Here is a 12,812-nt window from a genome sequence, read left to right as displayed (position 1 = left end):
TTGGGTCGTGGGTTCAGTGTTACCCCCGCAAGGCAAACTGTAAAGCGAGCAGACGCTTTTTATCAAAACACGGCGATCGGAAATCAACCTCACGCTCACTAGAAGAGCGCGTGATATTGCCCGTCATCTGTGACAACTCATTGAGCCTCCGACATTGGAGAGTTCTGCAGTTGAATACGACGGCCCTCCATCCATGGGTTAATGAAAATTCCGCTATAAAGTTTTGCCATTGATTCCTATGAGTACCCATTGCAGATATAACGCACGTCCAAATTTTTCAGATTTCAGAAAGAAGGAAATTAGGTCTGGTATTTCTGTCGAATTAGGCTTAAATTATTTCGCCGTGTTGGGATTGGGGCAGATTATCTCATTTACACCACCAAACTGTAATTAGAAGTTTGCTTTACGTGCTCAAACGCATTTAGACAATAAAGACTGGTACAATGGCGGTCCATCTAAGTGGATGTTACTCTGCTTAAGACCCAAGTCTTGAGACTCAAATCAACATCGGGAGGTCTGTAATTGACTCGATGAGGCGAAATTCAACCACGCCGTATTCTTTACTCCGGGGAACGTATTTTGACGGCAGATGATGGGTCGATATCACGTGAAATGGAAAAATATTTTCCAAGTATTCTCCTGCTATTTGTTCAATCATATTTGTGCGTTGTAAGATGTTTGAAGCGGTCGGCTCACCGCGGAGTGATGAGGCCCCGTCTCTTGTATCCTTCCGCCGAGTTATCGTCGTATCTCCTTGTTGAAAGACCCTTCAAAGATTTGTCAAATTATTATGTCAGTGATTCGCGTCACATTGAACTAAGGAGCTAGTTAGACGGAATCTTCAACATAATGTTGGGCTAATGAAAATCAGAATAATTGTCGCGGGGCTTGACAAGAATCGAACACGTCGTGTTTACAGCGGCTGCTTGATTAACCTGCACGATTTACCACAGAGTTATTGGCCCTTGGGTCAAGGTTAAGTTATTGGGATGCAGCGGCACGTCTACCTACAATAGGGGCACAACTTTTGTGGTGTCTACATAATTTACATGCTATCAGATAACATTAACAAATGGTAATTGGCCCAATTGTGGTAGATGTTTATCTATATCGGCCTTCACCAGTGTGTCGTGATCATGCCCAGTACAAATGATACACGCTATTCAGGACACACACGGACATGAGGGCTATTTGGTACTCTGGTATTAACACGTGCGCGATTAGCACTACTCAGGGGGGAAATGGGGTACATGACTTTGTATCAGAGGGGCTAATAACGCATGTTTAACGTTCACATACATTGTACGGTCAAGTCAAGGGTCGACTCTGCGCATACTATATTACCTTTGAATCGCTGTTTGAAATAGTGCTGATACAGCGAAAAGGTTCACGCTATTCCCATCGAACGGGGACATTTCTACTCAATGAATCTGTATATTTTTCCAAATTGATTGAGAACTGGTGACGACTGGGTATAGGTTATGCATATTTTTGTATATGTATTAAACGACATGTGCTCCGTGGATCTCAGTTGACCGCAGAAAGCCGACGTCCTTAAAAATCCCTTTTCTTCTGTCCGTGAGTAACTAGGTCAAGTTTTACCCTGCTCATATCAATATTCCGGCAATATAATGGCGATCTTTTCTGTAGACAGGATCTGAAACATGTTGTAAGAAACTTTACATATTTTCATTCTAAATGCCCTTCAAAGACTATTTTCATACTTTGTGCTTTATTTTTTATTTTCAAGATGAAACACGTATGGAAAGTCAGTGAGTACAAACAGACCAAGACATTAAGGGCAATAGTGTGCATTACGTCTACCAACTGAGTGCTGTTATTAAAGGTGAAATATGCGGGGTACTTTACACAGTGGGAGGATAATCGGGCGGGGGAGACAGAGTCGCGATAAACACAGGTAACTACGGGTGCTGCTGACATATGTCGGTATAAAACACGTGGTGGGAGTTTAATACAAAAAGTGATCTCTTGTTGGAAACTGATCCCATGCGGTAAATGCCGTCATTTCCTGGTCTTTGACCACTGACCACGGGTCATCGTGCATTATCCGTGTTCATTGGTTGCTTTATACATTTATTAAACAAGTCAACACACAGGGATGGCACTAGCTACCCGATACGTCTCTCGCCCATCTCCCCCGTGATGCTGTACCCCATACATCATCGTCAAATCCCATCGTGTCATCTGGCCTGCCCCTGCAGATCCACCCTTTTCACGTCGCTTGGCAGTTTAGCACGTTTCTCATTCGAGATTCAACGCGCCTTCGGTGGAGGGATAGGCGACCTGATATCTAACAATCGACACCATTTAATTTCAAAACTAAGTTTTGTGTAGCTCTTCATCGTTGATAGCCCGCGCGTGCTCGCAATTAGGAACGCATTAAACATGATAATTTGTTGGTAATGAGGAAAGCAGGATTAAAGTCCTTCCTGGGTTTGAGGGACACGTTTGGGACCTCTTCAGACGTGCTAGGGTAAAGACACTTCAGACAATATCAGGTGTTGGCCTTACAATTACCGTGTTCAACTTCAATACAGGTTTTATCTGAGTCTAATTTGTCCGTATCGGCGATCAGCTCGCTTGTCCCGATGTTTGCTCTTCTCGGGGAAAGTGTTGCGAGATCCGGCCTCGCTCTGGCCCCTACCGATACAAGACACCCTTTCAAACCTATTTGTTCCGCGTATTTGTCAACACGTTGCTGAATAGCCATGGATTGTTCCTTTTCTGTAGTTGACGAACATAAAGGCTTGGGTAACTGATAGCCCGTCGCCTGAACATCCACGCCGATATGTTTCACACCGTCTTTGACGCTTCTCGAGAATGCGCAGCTTGATCGCCCGCGTATGTCTATGTTCACGTTCGTTCCCCTCCCACTTCCAACGCTACCCTACCCCAACCCTGGCGGAACACTGATCCCTTCACCTGTTTGACACCTCATTGTACTCTCACAGATTGGTCAAACTGCGTCTTTGAGGAGCATTAACTTAATTGGCAAACATGTTGTTGAAAGTGACCGCCATTATCCGACACACCTTCCACAGTGCCCGGATGGAATGACGACAATGAAGGGAGATAATGTTCTTTTATCATCTCAACAAGCTTTGTCAAAGAAGGACACAGTTCCTTAAGATGTCAATGCGCCTTACTTCCAACGGCTAACTGCATGATAATACAGTAGATGTTTTACCACCCTTTTCATTGTCATCTTCGCATTTTGGTTATTATCTTTTGGGGGGAATAATTTCAAATGTCTCCTATAAACCCTGGACTAATATTACCCCCTTCCCACGAAATAAAAAATACATGTCTGAAAAAACAAATAGATGGAGCTGATGACAATGCTTGAAGCCCTTTGAGACGGGGTCATTAACAAGTGGCAATTTCTTGACGTTAGTCGTACTGTTTTTTTGTTTTTTTTTTTTTAAAATACTTTTGAAGACCTTTGCGATATACTATGTTCACTCAACAATTCGTTATTTGAACTGCAAACTGTGCAAATTGTGTCTCTGAAATTGTCTTGTACTGTTAATGGTAGGCAAATGGTGAATTGAACACTTGAAACGATGGTTTTGACCTACCTAATTACCATATGGCAATATGGAAAGTGTCCACTTTGCGTTTGACAGGTGAGAGACCCAGAGTGAAAGTGCAATACACTGGTCGCTCGCTTAACATGATATAGTGATCGATACCCAAAATGCAGCATCTCGATGAACTGGGCGGGTCATATAGCTATTATTCAACATGCATGGTGTCCGATCTCTAGACATGTATTGGTTCATAAAACCTATAGCCATTGTTTAGTTTAATTGTTGCCCCATTTTTAACAGGCTGACCACATAGCCATGGCATAGTATAGTATATTAGTATATCAGTTGCCCGATCTCTTTACAAGTTTTACTAAATAGACAGTCTGAAGTCACAATGCAGTTTAGGGTGTACCCGGTATCTTGATAAGTTTCACTAAATGGCTGATCTATTGCCACAGTGCAGTTTAGCAGGCGCCCGATCTGGTAACAGGTTTCACTAAATGGCTGATCTATTACCACAGTGCAGTTTAGCAGGTGCCCGATCTGGTAACAGGTTTCACGAAATGGCTGATCTATTGCGACAGTGCAGTTTAGCGGGTGCCCGATCTGCTAACAGTTTTCACTAAACGGCTTATTTATTGCCACAGTTTAGCAGGTGCCCCATCCTTTAAGAGTGTTTCCCATATGGTTATTAAAGTGCAGCACTCAATAGCTACATTATCTTATTAGAGCAAGGGTATTATTCTACAAGACCTAATATATTATGCTTCAAGGGCTAGAGGAACATCACGTATGGTGCTGCAAAATGGAGGTACCCCAGCGTTAAGTCTAAGTTTAACAGTGCAATTACCTTGCCGTACCCCTAACTACGTGCACCCTAGCGGACGTCTTACCCGTCCAGACAGTGTACCCTAGCTCACTGCCGTCTGTTGTAGAAATACTGCATTAATAAATTTTTGAAATGAAATATTCTGTGTTCATGCTTAATTTATCCTTTTCACCTCGGTAATTGAAATTTCTGTCGTTCCATATCTAAATTCCTTTGTCAGTAGACTACTTTGCTGTCGAAATTGGAAAATATTTCACAACTTACCACTTCTCCTTAATGCCGAACAGCATTAATAGGAGGGGTATAATTATGAATCGCTCAGCACTATATACAAATCCCATGAATGAATCTGTCAGAGTCATTTTCCTCGCCGGTCGGTTAGGTTGGGATGACAATGGCAAACGGCAGGAGATGTGGTATATAGTGATGGACCCAGGCCATATAAAGGCAGGGTGTATATGGCCTGTGACACCCAGTCTGTATTCATGCCAAGCCCCATGCAGGGGCCAATCAAATCTTGTAATGCCTTGGTGTATAGTTGGCAGGTTAAGCAGGCAAGCCAGGCTATTTATCTATGCTATAATCATGGTGCTATCACCGCTAATTCCTCTATGTTCCACACTAGGAGGGGGCAAGTAATACATCATATGGCTTTAATAGGCTACTGTAGTATACAACAAAAACTATGTGCTATATTAACACGACTTCGTGAGTATACGAGAGACGCGTTGTCCCTGTTATATCAACCCACCTCTCACCCAACCATCCTTGTATCAACAAAGTCTGCTCATAATGTACATCGTATCTATCTACACCCCCGATTGTCCCCCCACCCACCCCACCCCCACACACCCATCAGTAGCTCCATCGTGCAGGTATCTGACACATCCTCAGCTACTTACCTCCCCATCCCCTACCCCAACCCTCCCGCTGCGGTCCACTTCAGCCTCTGCATTGACACGCAGGGAGATATGCATTTATATTAGCCAATTTCTGCGTGTCATTTTCTGCTGTTTGACCCGAAAATTGTTTATCTGTCATATATTGTAGTTGTGGTGTCGTCACACCACGTGATTAGTGTCAGACTCGCAATGTAAACACTGTATTTTATATTCATTGACATACTGTCGTGGTATGATAAATTACCCTGTCGTCTTTTTAAATACCACACAGCATCGAATAGAATGGGGGAAACTACAGCATTAGGTTTATAATAGGATGTTGTGTATAGCCTGTAAAACCTGACATGGTGTTCTCTAAGTAACAGTTAACATGGATGCAATCCCCATTCGCAGTGAAAGCATTGTGAAAAGAATGGAATGTATACCGACATTAACGACTTTAGAAAAAAACCCAACAAAAACAAAGGGCTATTCTCCCACTTCTTTAGTTTATATCGATATTTGATTTTTAAAGTTTTTGATTATGTATTGGATTTCTTGTAAAATTACAAGTATTACGTTGAAGGCTCCGATGGAATAGCTTTATGTTGTAGATTTGAGAAATATCTTTTCCGTCCACTCATAAGATACAATGTACTCAAAGAAATTAATTACGCTCTTTGTGATCCGCGATCTGGGTTTGCGAAAACAATGTACCCGGAAGATCTTTTTTGATTTACTGTTTGTTTTAATCAAAGGGATGGGTAATAAATCTCATGGTATGGAGTACATTTACGTACAAGACATAACACATTTGCAGACTCTTAAATCAATATTTGTTAGATGAGTGACGAGATCCTCAGGTGTGTGAGACACTAGTCAACAATAATGCACAAATGTGCTGGGGTAATGTGATAAAACGCAATGCTTACGTTTAACAATAACGTTTAACAATAACAATACCGGTTCAAGTGACTTTGCGCTGTGAGGCTGCATGTCCATTCTCTCTGTGTTTTTCTGTGATTCCGCTAGTCTATGCTTCAGGGTTCATCCTGAAAAATGGTACACAACTGAAAGGGAACTTACTGGAGATTTCTAGAATGCCATTACTAATGTATTACCATCAGAGAAATCAACTGTAAAGACTCTTTCAGACAAGCCCTAAAAACCCATCTATTCACACTATCCCTCTCACTCTTTCAGCGCCGTTGAGCAAATACTTATTTTTGGAAGCAGGCGCTATATAAATTCATTCTTCTTATTATTATGCATTAATCTATTACGTTTCCATGCGTACGTATTATATGCGTAATTGCGTGATGCGTAGTGAAAAGTGCATATAACGTATGCGTCGAGTCCAGTTCCACGTGTATGCATATAAAAGCTATGTGATGCGCTAAATCAAGTCTTTCTTTCATGTGCGTGTAATGAAAACCACGTGACATCGGGAAAATCTATTTAGAATCCCTACTTCCGTCCTTCTTATTGCTGCGTGGTGCGTATTCCCACACTTTTTGAGCGTCAGCAAATTCACGCACTACGCATCACGTTTTACGCGTACATGGGTATCACTTTTACTATTTTAGTGTAAGGTGTTGTATACACATTACGCACTGTACGCACATGGAAACCTGGCTTTGTGAACGTCCAATAATTGACTAGCTTCACGCAGCGCTTTAAAGAACATTTCTCTTTTCAAGTGTCAAATAGATGGTATTAAGTTCACGAGGCAGTGATGCAAACCAGCACGAATGGATGGCAACAAGTACAACGATATTTTTTCTTTAAAATTTAACTTTTAACAACAAAAACTGACTGATGATTAAATACATTTTGTTACATTCAATCCGATATGAAAATGAATATGAAATTCTATGCATTTCAGTGGAATGAGCCGATAAGTCTCTCATAAAGACACCATTATTAGGATTGTGGTCACAGGTCACCTTGCTGAAGAATAACTCAAACCTAGGAAAGAAATCAACTTTGTCTTTTTATTCATGACATTTTCTAACTCAGTGGTAAATTATAAAGAAAATAGGCTCTATTTGTAGCAAATGTGTCTAATTCCAGTACATTTATTACCTTCCCAGTATGTGTGTGGTTGTCGGACTGGGCGACATTAGCTCATTATACGTGCAGCTACCGTCGCGCAGAGAAAATAGTTGATTTGAATGATAAACCTGTAATATTGTGTGCGGTCACGGTTGGAAAAGCCGAGGGTGCGTGACGGACTAGTCCCCCCAACAGCGTCAGGGATGACTGACACACGTCAGCGAAAACTTCTATACGGAACGACACCTTCAACGAAATTACTGCCCGACGACAAAGCATAGGGACGAGGGAGGGCTGCATTAGGCTTTGTTGGGGCATAATCAAGTTTGTAAGATGTTTCCATTGTATGTTGTTTATGTTCAGTCGGGGTAGCGCTACTGATAGGCAGTGTTGTTGTAAGAGAAGGTAGATTAGTGCCAAGTGTGATTACTATTGTTAGGAACCCCCGAGCAGGGCGTTATAATTCATACATGGTATACCCCAACAAACCCACCTCCGGCTAACGCTAGAACTGACTTAGTCTGTCTCACAGTCCCAGCACCACATTATTCCTACTATTGCCTAGCCCATCCTACATAGCTACAGCCCTAAATGAAGCAAGTCTAGATTCACATGGGTTCACGTTCTCTGTGATCTCGTTGGGGCTCCTTTTCAGTTTAAATGGGTTTATATTTAACTATAAAAAATATACATATTCAGAAAGTGAACTTTAGTCTAGAACTGACTTTGTAATCGATTGTCATCAACGGACTGAACTAGTCTCTCGCACAAACCCCTCTGCGTGTATTTTATAAAACGCTCATCCTAACCCATTCTCTTTATGGTCAAAACAACACATGGGTTTCAGGAAGTTGTGTGTGTAAACTGTGTTATGGAATGAGTATTTCTGCAGCTCGTGCTTATCTTTACTAATTTTCTGTGACGCATTCTTAAAACTCCCATCAACCTTGCCCAGTAGATTAGTTTTCGAGAACTGATCGAGACTGGTGCTCTGACGTTTTATACTGCATTTTAAGGATGCATTTTAATTATCTTTTCTATTCCTTTGAAGGTGAAGGTATGGTTCCAGAACCGGCGAACCAAATACAAGCGTGTCAAGTCAGAGGAAGGATCCTCGTCGCCCCCTCATACCCTTGACCAGTCCGAGGCAATCGAGGAATCCGAGAACGAGGCTCTGGCAGAGGACATGATGCCACGTGGCTGTGGCGAAGACGATGACGTTGCCGACGACAGTGATGACGAATGTGCAACGGTGGACGTGTCGTGACACTAGCTGTCGTTAGTGAATGAATTATGGTGTCATAACGTCATTTCCTGTAACCAAATAAATACCACCGAGGCGATTTAAACGATTTAACTTGACCAAAGAAGAGTAATAGTGACTATACGCCCCAGGCTGATTTTACTGAACCTATAAACTTATGAACTTGTACAATATGGTATATCTTACCTCACGCAAAAATGCCGTTTTCTGATTGACTGATGTACCCCGTTTACAGGCGAGTATCATGTTCTATGTTACCAGCTGGAAATACCGAACGGTGGAAATTTTTGGTACTTCGTGTTATTAGTGTTGGGTTGTTGCCGAATACTGGTACTCCTAATTATCATTATACAGTACCCATGCTTCAGTTCGAATTAACATTGAAGTGTTCGGTAAGATGCCCATGGGTTGGTGTACAGTCTATGAAACATGAGCAAGCATAGAGGGTGCATCAACCAAAGCCCCTACCTCGTGCACCATCCAGTCTGTGAGCCTGACAATCCCTTCATGTGGCGAAACATATATCCATGTATCGTATAATGTTCTGTTAGCCTCTTGACATTATGCGATATTTCATTTTCATATAAAAAGGCCAAAACACAGAAATCCACATTTTACGTTGATAATGATATACATGGATTGAGAAAAACATAATGTAGAATAATGTACTACTTGAATCGTGAAATTAATTATTGGTATGAAAGTGCTATGAACCACGCGCTGAATTGTATTCACAGGGCATGTTCAAGTTAAACATAATATATATTAGACACTTGGTGTGTGACATTCGTATTCTGTAGGCAGTTTGGGCGGAGTAATGTGTGAACTGTTTACATAGTATGTGTGACAACATTATTCTGTGCAACATTATTGTGCGAGAATCGCCAGTAATTGGCTGTCTGTCCGGAGTAATGTTTAATTGTTTATAGAGTATGTCTGAAAACATTATTCTGTGCAACATTATTGTGCGAGAATCGCCAGTAATTGGCTGTCTGTCCGGAGTAATGTTTAATTGTTTATAGAGTATGTCTGAAAACATTATTCTGTGAGACATTATTCTGTTGGAATTGTTAGTAGTAGACAATGTGGGTGGAGTGATGTTTGAACTGTTTACAAAGTATGTGTGACAACACTATTCTGTGAGACATTATTCTGTTGGAATTGTTAGTAGTAGACAATGTGGGTGGAGTGATGTTTGAACTGTTTACAAAGTATGTGTGACAACACTATTCTGTGAGACAACATTATTTTGTGAGAATTGTTGGTATTATACTGTCTGGGCGGAGTAATGTTTGACTCTTTTAAACATTACTTACCATCACATAATGTTAGAATGACGCGAAATCACACTACTAACATATCACAGGCAGTTATATAAATGCCATTCTGAGAAGGTGGGAGATACTGGATTTGCAAGTTTGATAAAATGCAAATGATGAAGAATAGGAGGAAACAGATGATGAAGAGAAATTAAGGTAAAATGTCACATTTATTCCATTCCTTTGGAAATGTTTCATCTGTTTAAATATATATTCCTTTTTCTCATATCCATTATGGAATACCCAATGCATTCTTATGGCATATATACATTTACAGAACCAGATATTTTTTTTGAAAGATATAAAAAATATAAGCCTAAATGTATTTTTTGTTCTGAACACAATAGTTTGGTCCATAGCATAATTTCCTTTTCTTCGATATAATCCCAGCCCTCGCACCCCCAGCATGACAGTAAAATGTTCACATATTCCTGTATAGTGAAGGATACACTGCTTCGCGCTCTGAAATATTGATATTTATCGCCAGATTACACCCTCTTTACATGGTCAGATGGAGATAAATGTTCACTTTTAAGTGATGAATATACATTATGGTGATTGATTTTTTTTATAATTATCACAAGGATGACATAACTGCTTTACGTTTGTACACATGATGAGAGACACAGATCACCCTATTGAGTACAGATTGTTGTGTCACATGTCTCATAAACATTTAATTTGTGTGTTGAAAGTGAATCTATGAATGAATGCAACCACTGAATGTGATCCCTCGTTTCAAGATGCTGACCGTTATTGGTTACATGTATATTTCTCAGCGCTGACTGTTCATCGTATCGGGTATTTCACTGTTTGTTACGCTATATTATCACACATATTGATTCCATTAAAATTGATTGCTTTAAAAGACGTTTATTCATGGTTATTTATTTTGATGATTTATTTATTTTTGGTTGGGTAGCCTAGTGGTTAAAGCGTCCGCTCGTCATGCCGAAGATCCCGGTTCGTTTTCCCACATGGGCACAATATGTAAAGCCGATTTCTGGTGTCTCGCGCTGTGGTAGTGCTAGAATAGTGCTAAAAGCGGTGTAAAACCTCCCTCACACTATTTATTTTGTTGCAAATGACACTAACAGCCTTGCATATTCGTACCTCGACATATACCGTTACAATATTCTCAAAAAAGAAAAAGTAAGCTTCCAGCGATTCTTTGTGATGGATGTATGGTCAGAGCAGTATACCCTGGTTATATTGCCACCGTTTGTCTGGGAGAATATATGACATTATATCCAGGGTGACATTATAACGAGGTGGACGCAAAGCCTTTTCATGAAGAATGTTGGTCTGTCTCACAGCCCCTGAACCATATTTTTTCTTACTCCCTATACCTGTCTGCAATGCTAAAGACCTAAATGAAGCTAATCTAGATTTCCCCTGGTCTAAATCTCTGGTCTCTCTGGGGCTCTTTTTCAGTTTAATTAGGGTTTGTTGGTTACTACAAAATCATGTACGTTCAGAGATAAAACGTAAGGCTAGGAGAATACCATCAGGGATAGTAACATTGTGAGATCTAGTATCAGAAAACCAGAGCACAGTGTTGATTCTAAGTCGGTGTGTTTGGCTGAGCGGATCTTGCAATCAGGCTAGACTGAGTCATCTTCAAACATGTTTCTGCTGTGGTTGATTTCACCCACAGTTCTTCCTTTGATTGGCTGTGAACATGACTACTTATAAGCATTAATGAGTCTGGTAAATTAATCTCAGTCATTTCAATTAACTAGTTAAGGTATGAGCTTAGGGTGGATAGCTCAAAATAATGCAGGTGCTTGACGTGTCACACACTGGTTAGGCGAGTATGGTACTGACAGACCACAGCCCATACTCTGGTACATATAGGATTCGAACCAACGTTTACAGTACACCTCACAACACAGCCAAGCGATTGCAGAACAACTAAATATTGCTTTGTCCCTTTCGATCGAATTAATGGTCAATACTGTTAAGAGTATCGCTTAGAGTTAGCTTCCTTGTCTGGCCAAGCCTGTATGGCATTCTATTGTCAAAGTAAATTCAACGAGGCCTTATAAAAATGGCGTTTTTATGAAGAATTATTAAAGAACATTAAGACGTCTATTTCGACCTGTTCTATAAGGAGAGGTGATTTTTGCTGACGGTCGTTAAAAAACTACAAAATATATAAAAGAACACGTGAGGAGCTCAAACAGATGGATCAGGAAACGTAATGGTCAGGCCTTAAATGAACATTAACCAGTACTTCTGTCACATCTTGCAGGATTATCCCTTGTGATGACTGGTGTGTTATTCAAGATGAACAGATTTTATACACCTAAAGTTAAACTGTTTCTTGGTCATTTGTAGTTTTCCACTGAATATGTTGGTCTGTTTATTAACATAATAACAGAAAGAGCTCATTTGGAAACAGCTGTATGATTCAATGTCGAGGTCTCAAATCTGTGTTAGATTAGTGCTGCGATTGTAATGTAACATGTGGTATTTTGTGATAATGCCTATGTCACAGAACGATTCTAGAACGTTAGAGGGATGACTTAAATCCGGGATTCGACCATACTCTCTAGCGGTCATCCAAAATTGAAAGTCTGACAATTGGTGCTTTGTGTACCCGTCTGACAGTTACAGTTTTTAACCATTACTGTTAATCCAGAATCATTCAGAATAGTTTGATAAATTGTCAAAAAATGTTTTCCTCAGAAAAAAATAGTTAATGCATAGATTACAATAACCAGTTACAATATATTCTGAGATACAAAACTTTTAATAATAGATAAATCAGAACTAGAAACTAAAATATTAATATAAAAAATGATAACGTTTAATCCATGATAATCAATGACTAATTATCACGGGTAAAGGATAATCTATTTACCCGAAATAAAGGAACCCCAAATCTGAGATGAATAACAACACTTCAAC

At 40.3% G+C, this 12,812-nt stretch overlaps 1 protein-coding gene across 1 annotated transcript in view; it reads left to right on the top strand.

Annotated features, from left to right (window-relative positions):
* The window catches only part of LOC137266418 (homeobox protein ceh-2-like), a 24,054-nt gene extending 15,471 nt beyond the window's left edge, over positions 1-8,583 (top strand). Inside the window, exon 3 of the mRNA XM_067801911.1 lies at positions 8,368-8,583. Within this exon, the coding sequence (XP_067658012.1) occupies positions 8,368-8,583 (216 nt within the window). The remainder of the gene's footprint in view (positions 1-8,367) is intronic.
* Positions 8,584-12,812: the final 4,229 nt, after the last annotated feature.

This window comes from Haliotis asinina, chromosome 15 (genome assembly GCF_037392515.1).
Source record: "Haliotis asinina isolate JCU_RB_2024 chromosome 15, JCU_Hal_asi_v2, whole genome shotgun sequence".
NCBI lineage: Eukaryota > Metazoa > Mollusca > Gastropoda > Lepetellida > Haliotidae > Haliotis > Haliotis asinina.
The sequence above is the reverse complement of the archived record's forward strand: the minus strand, read 5'-3'. Positions and strand labels throughout refer to the sequence as shown.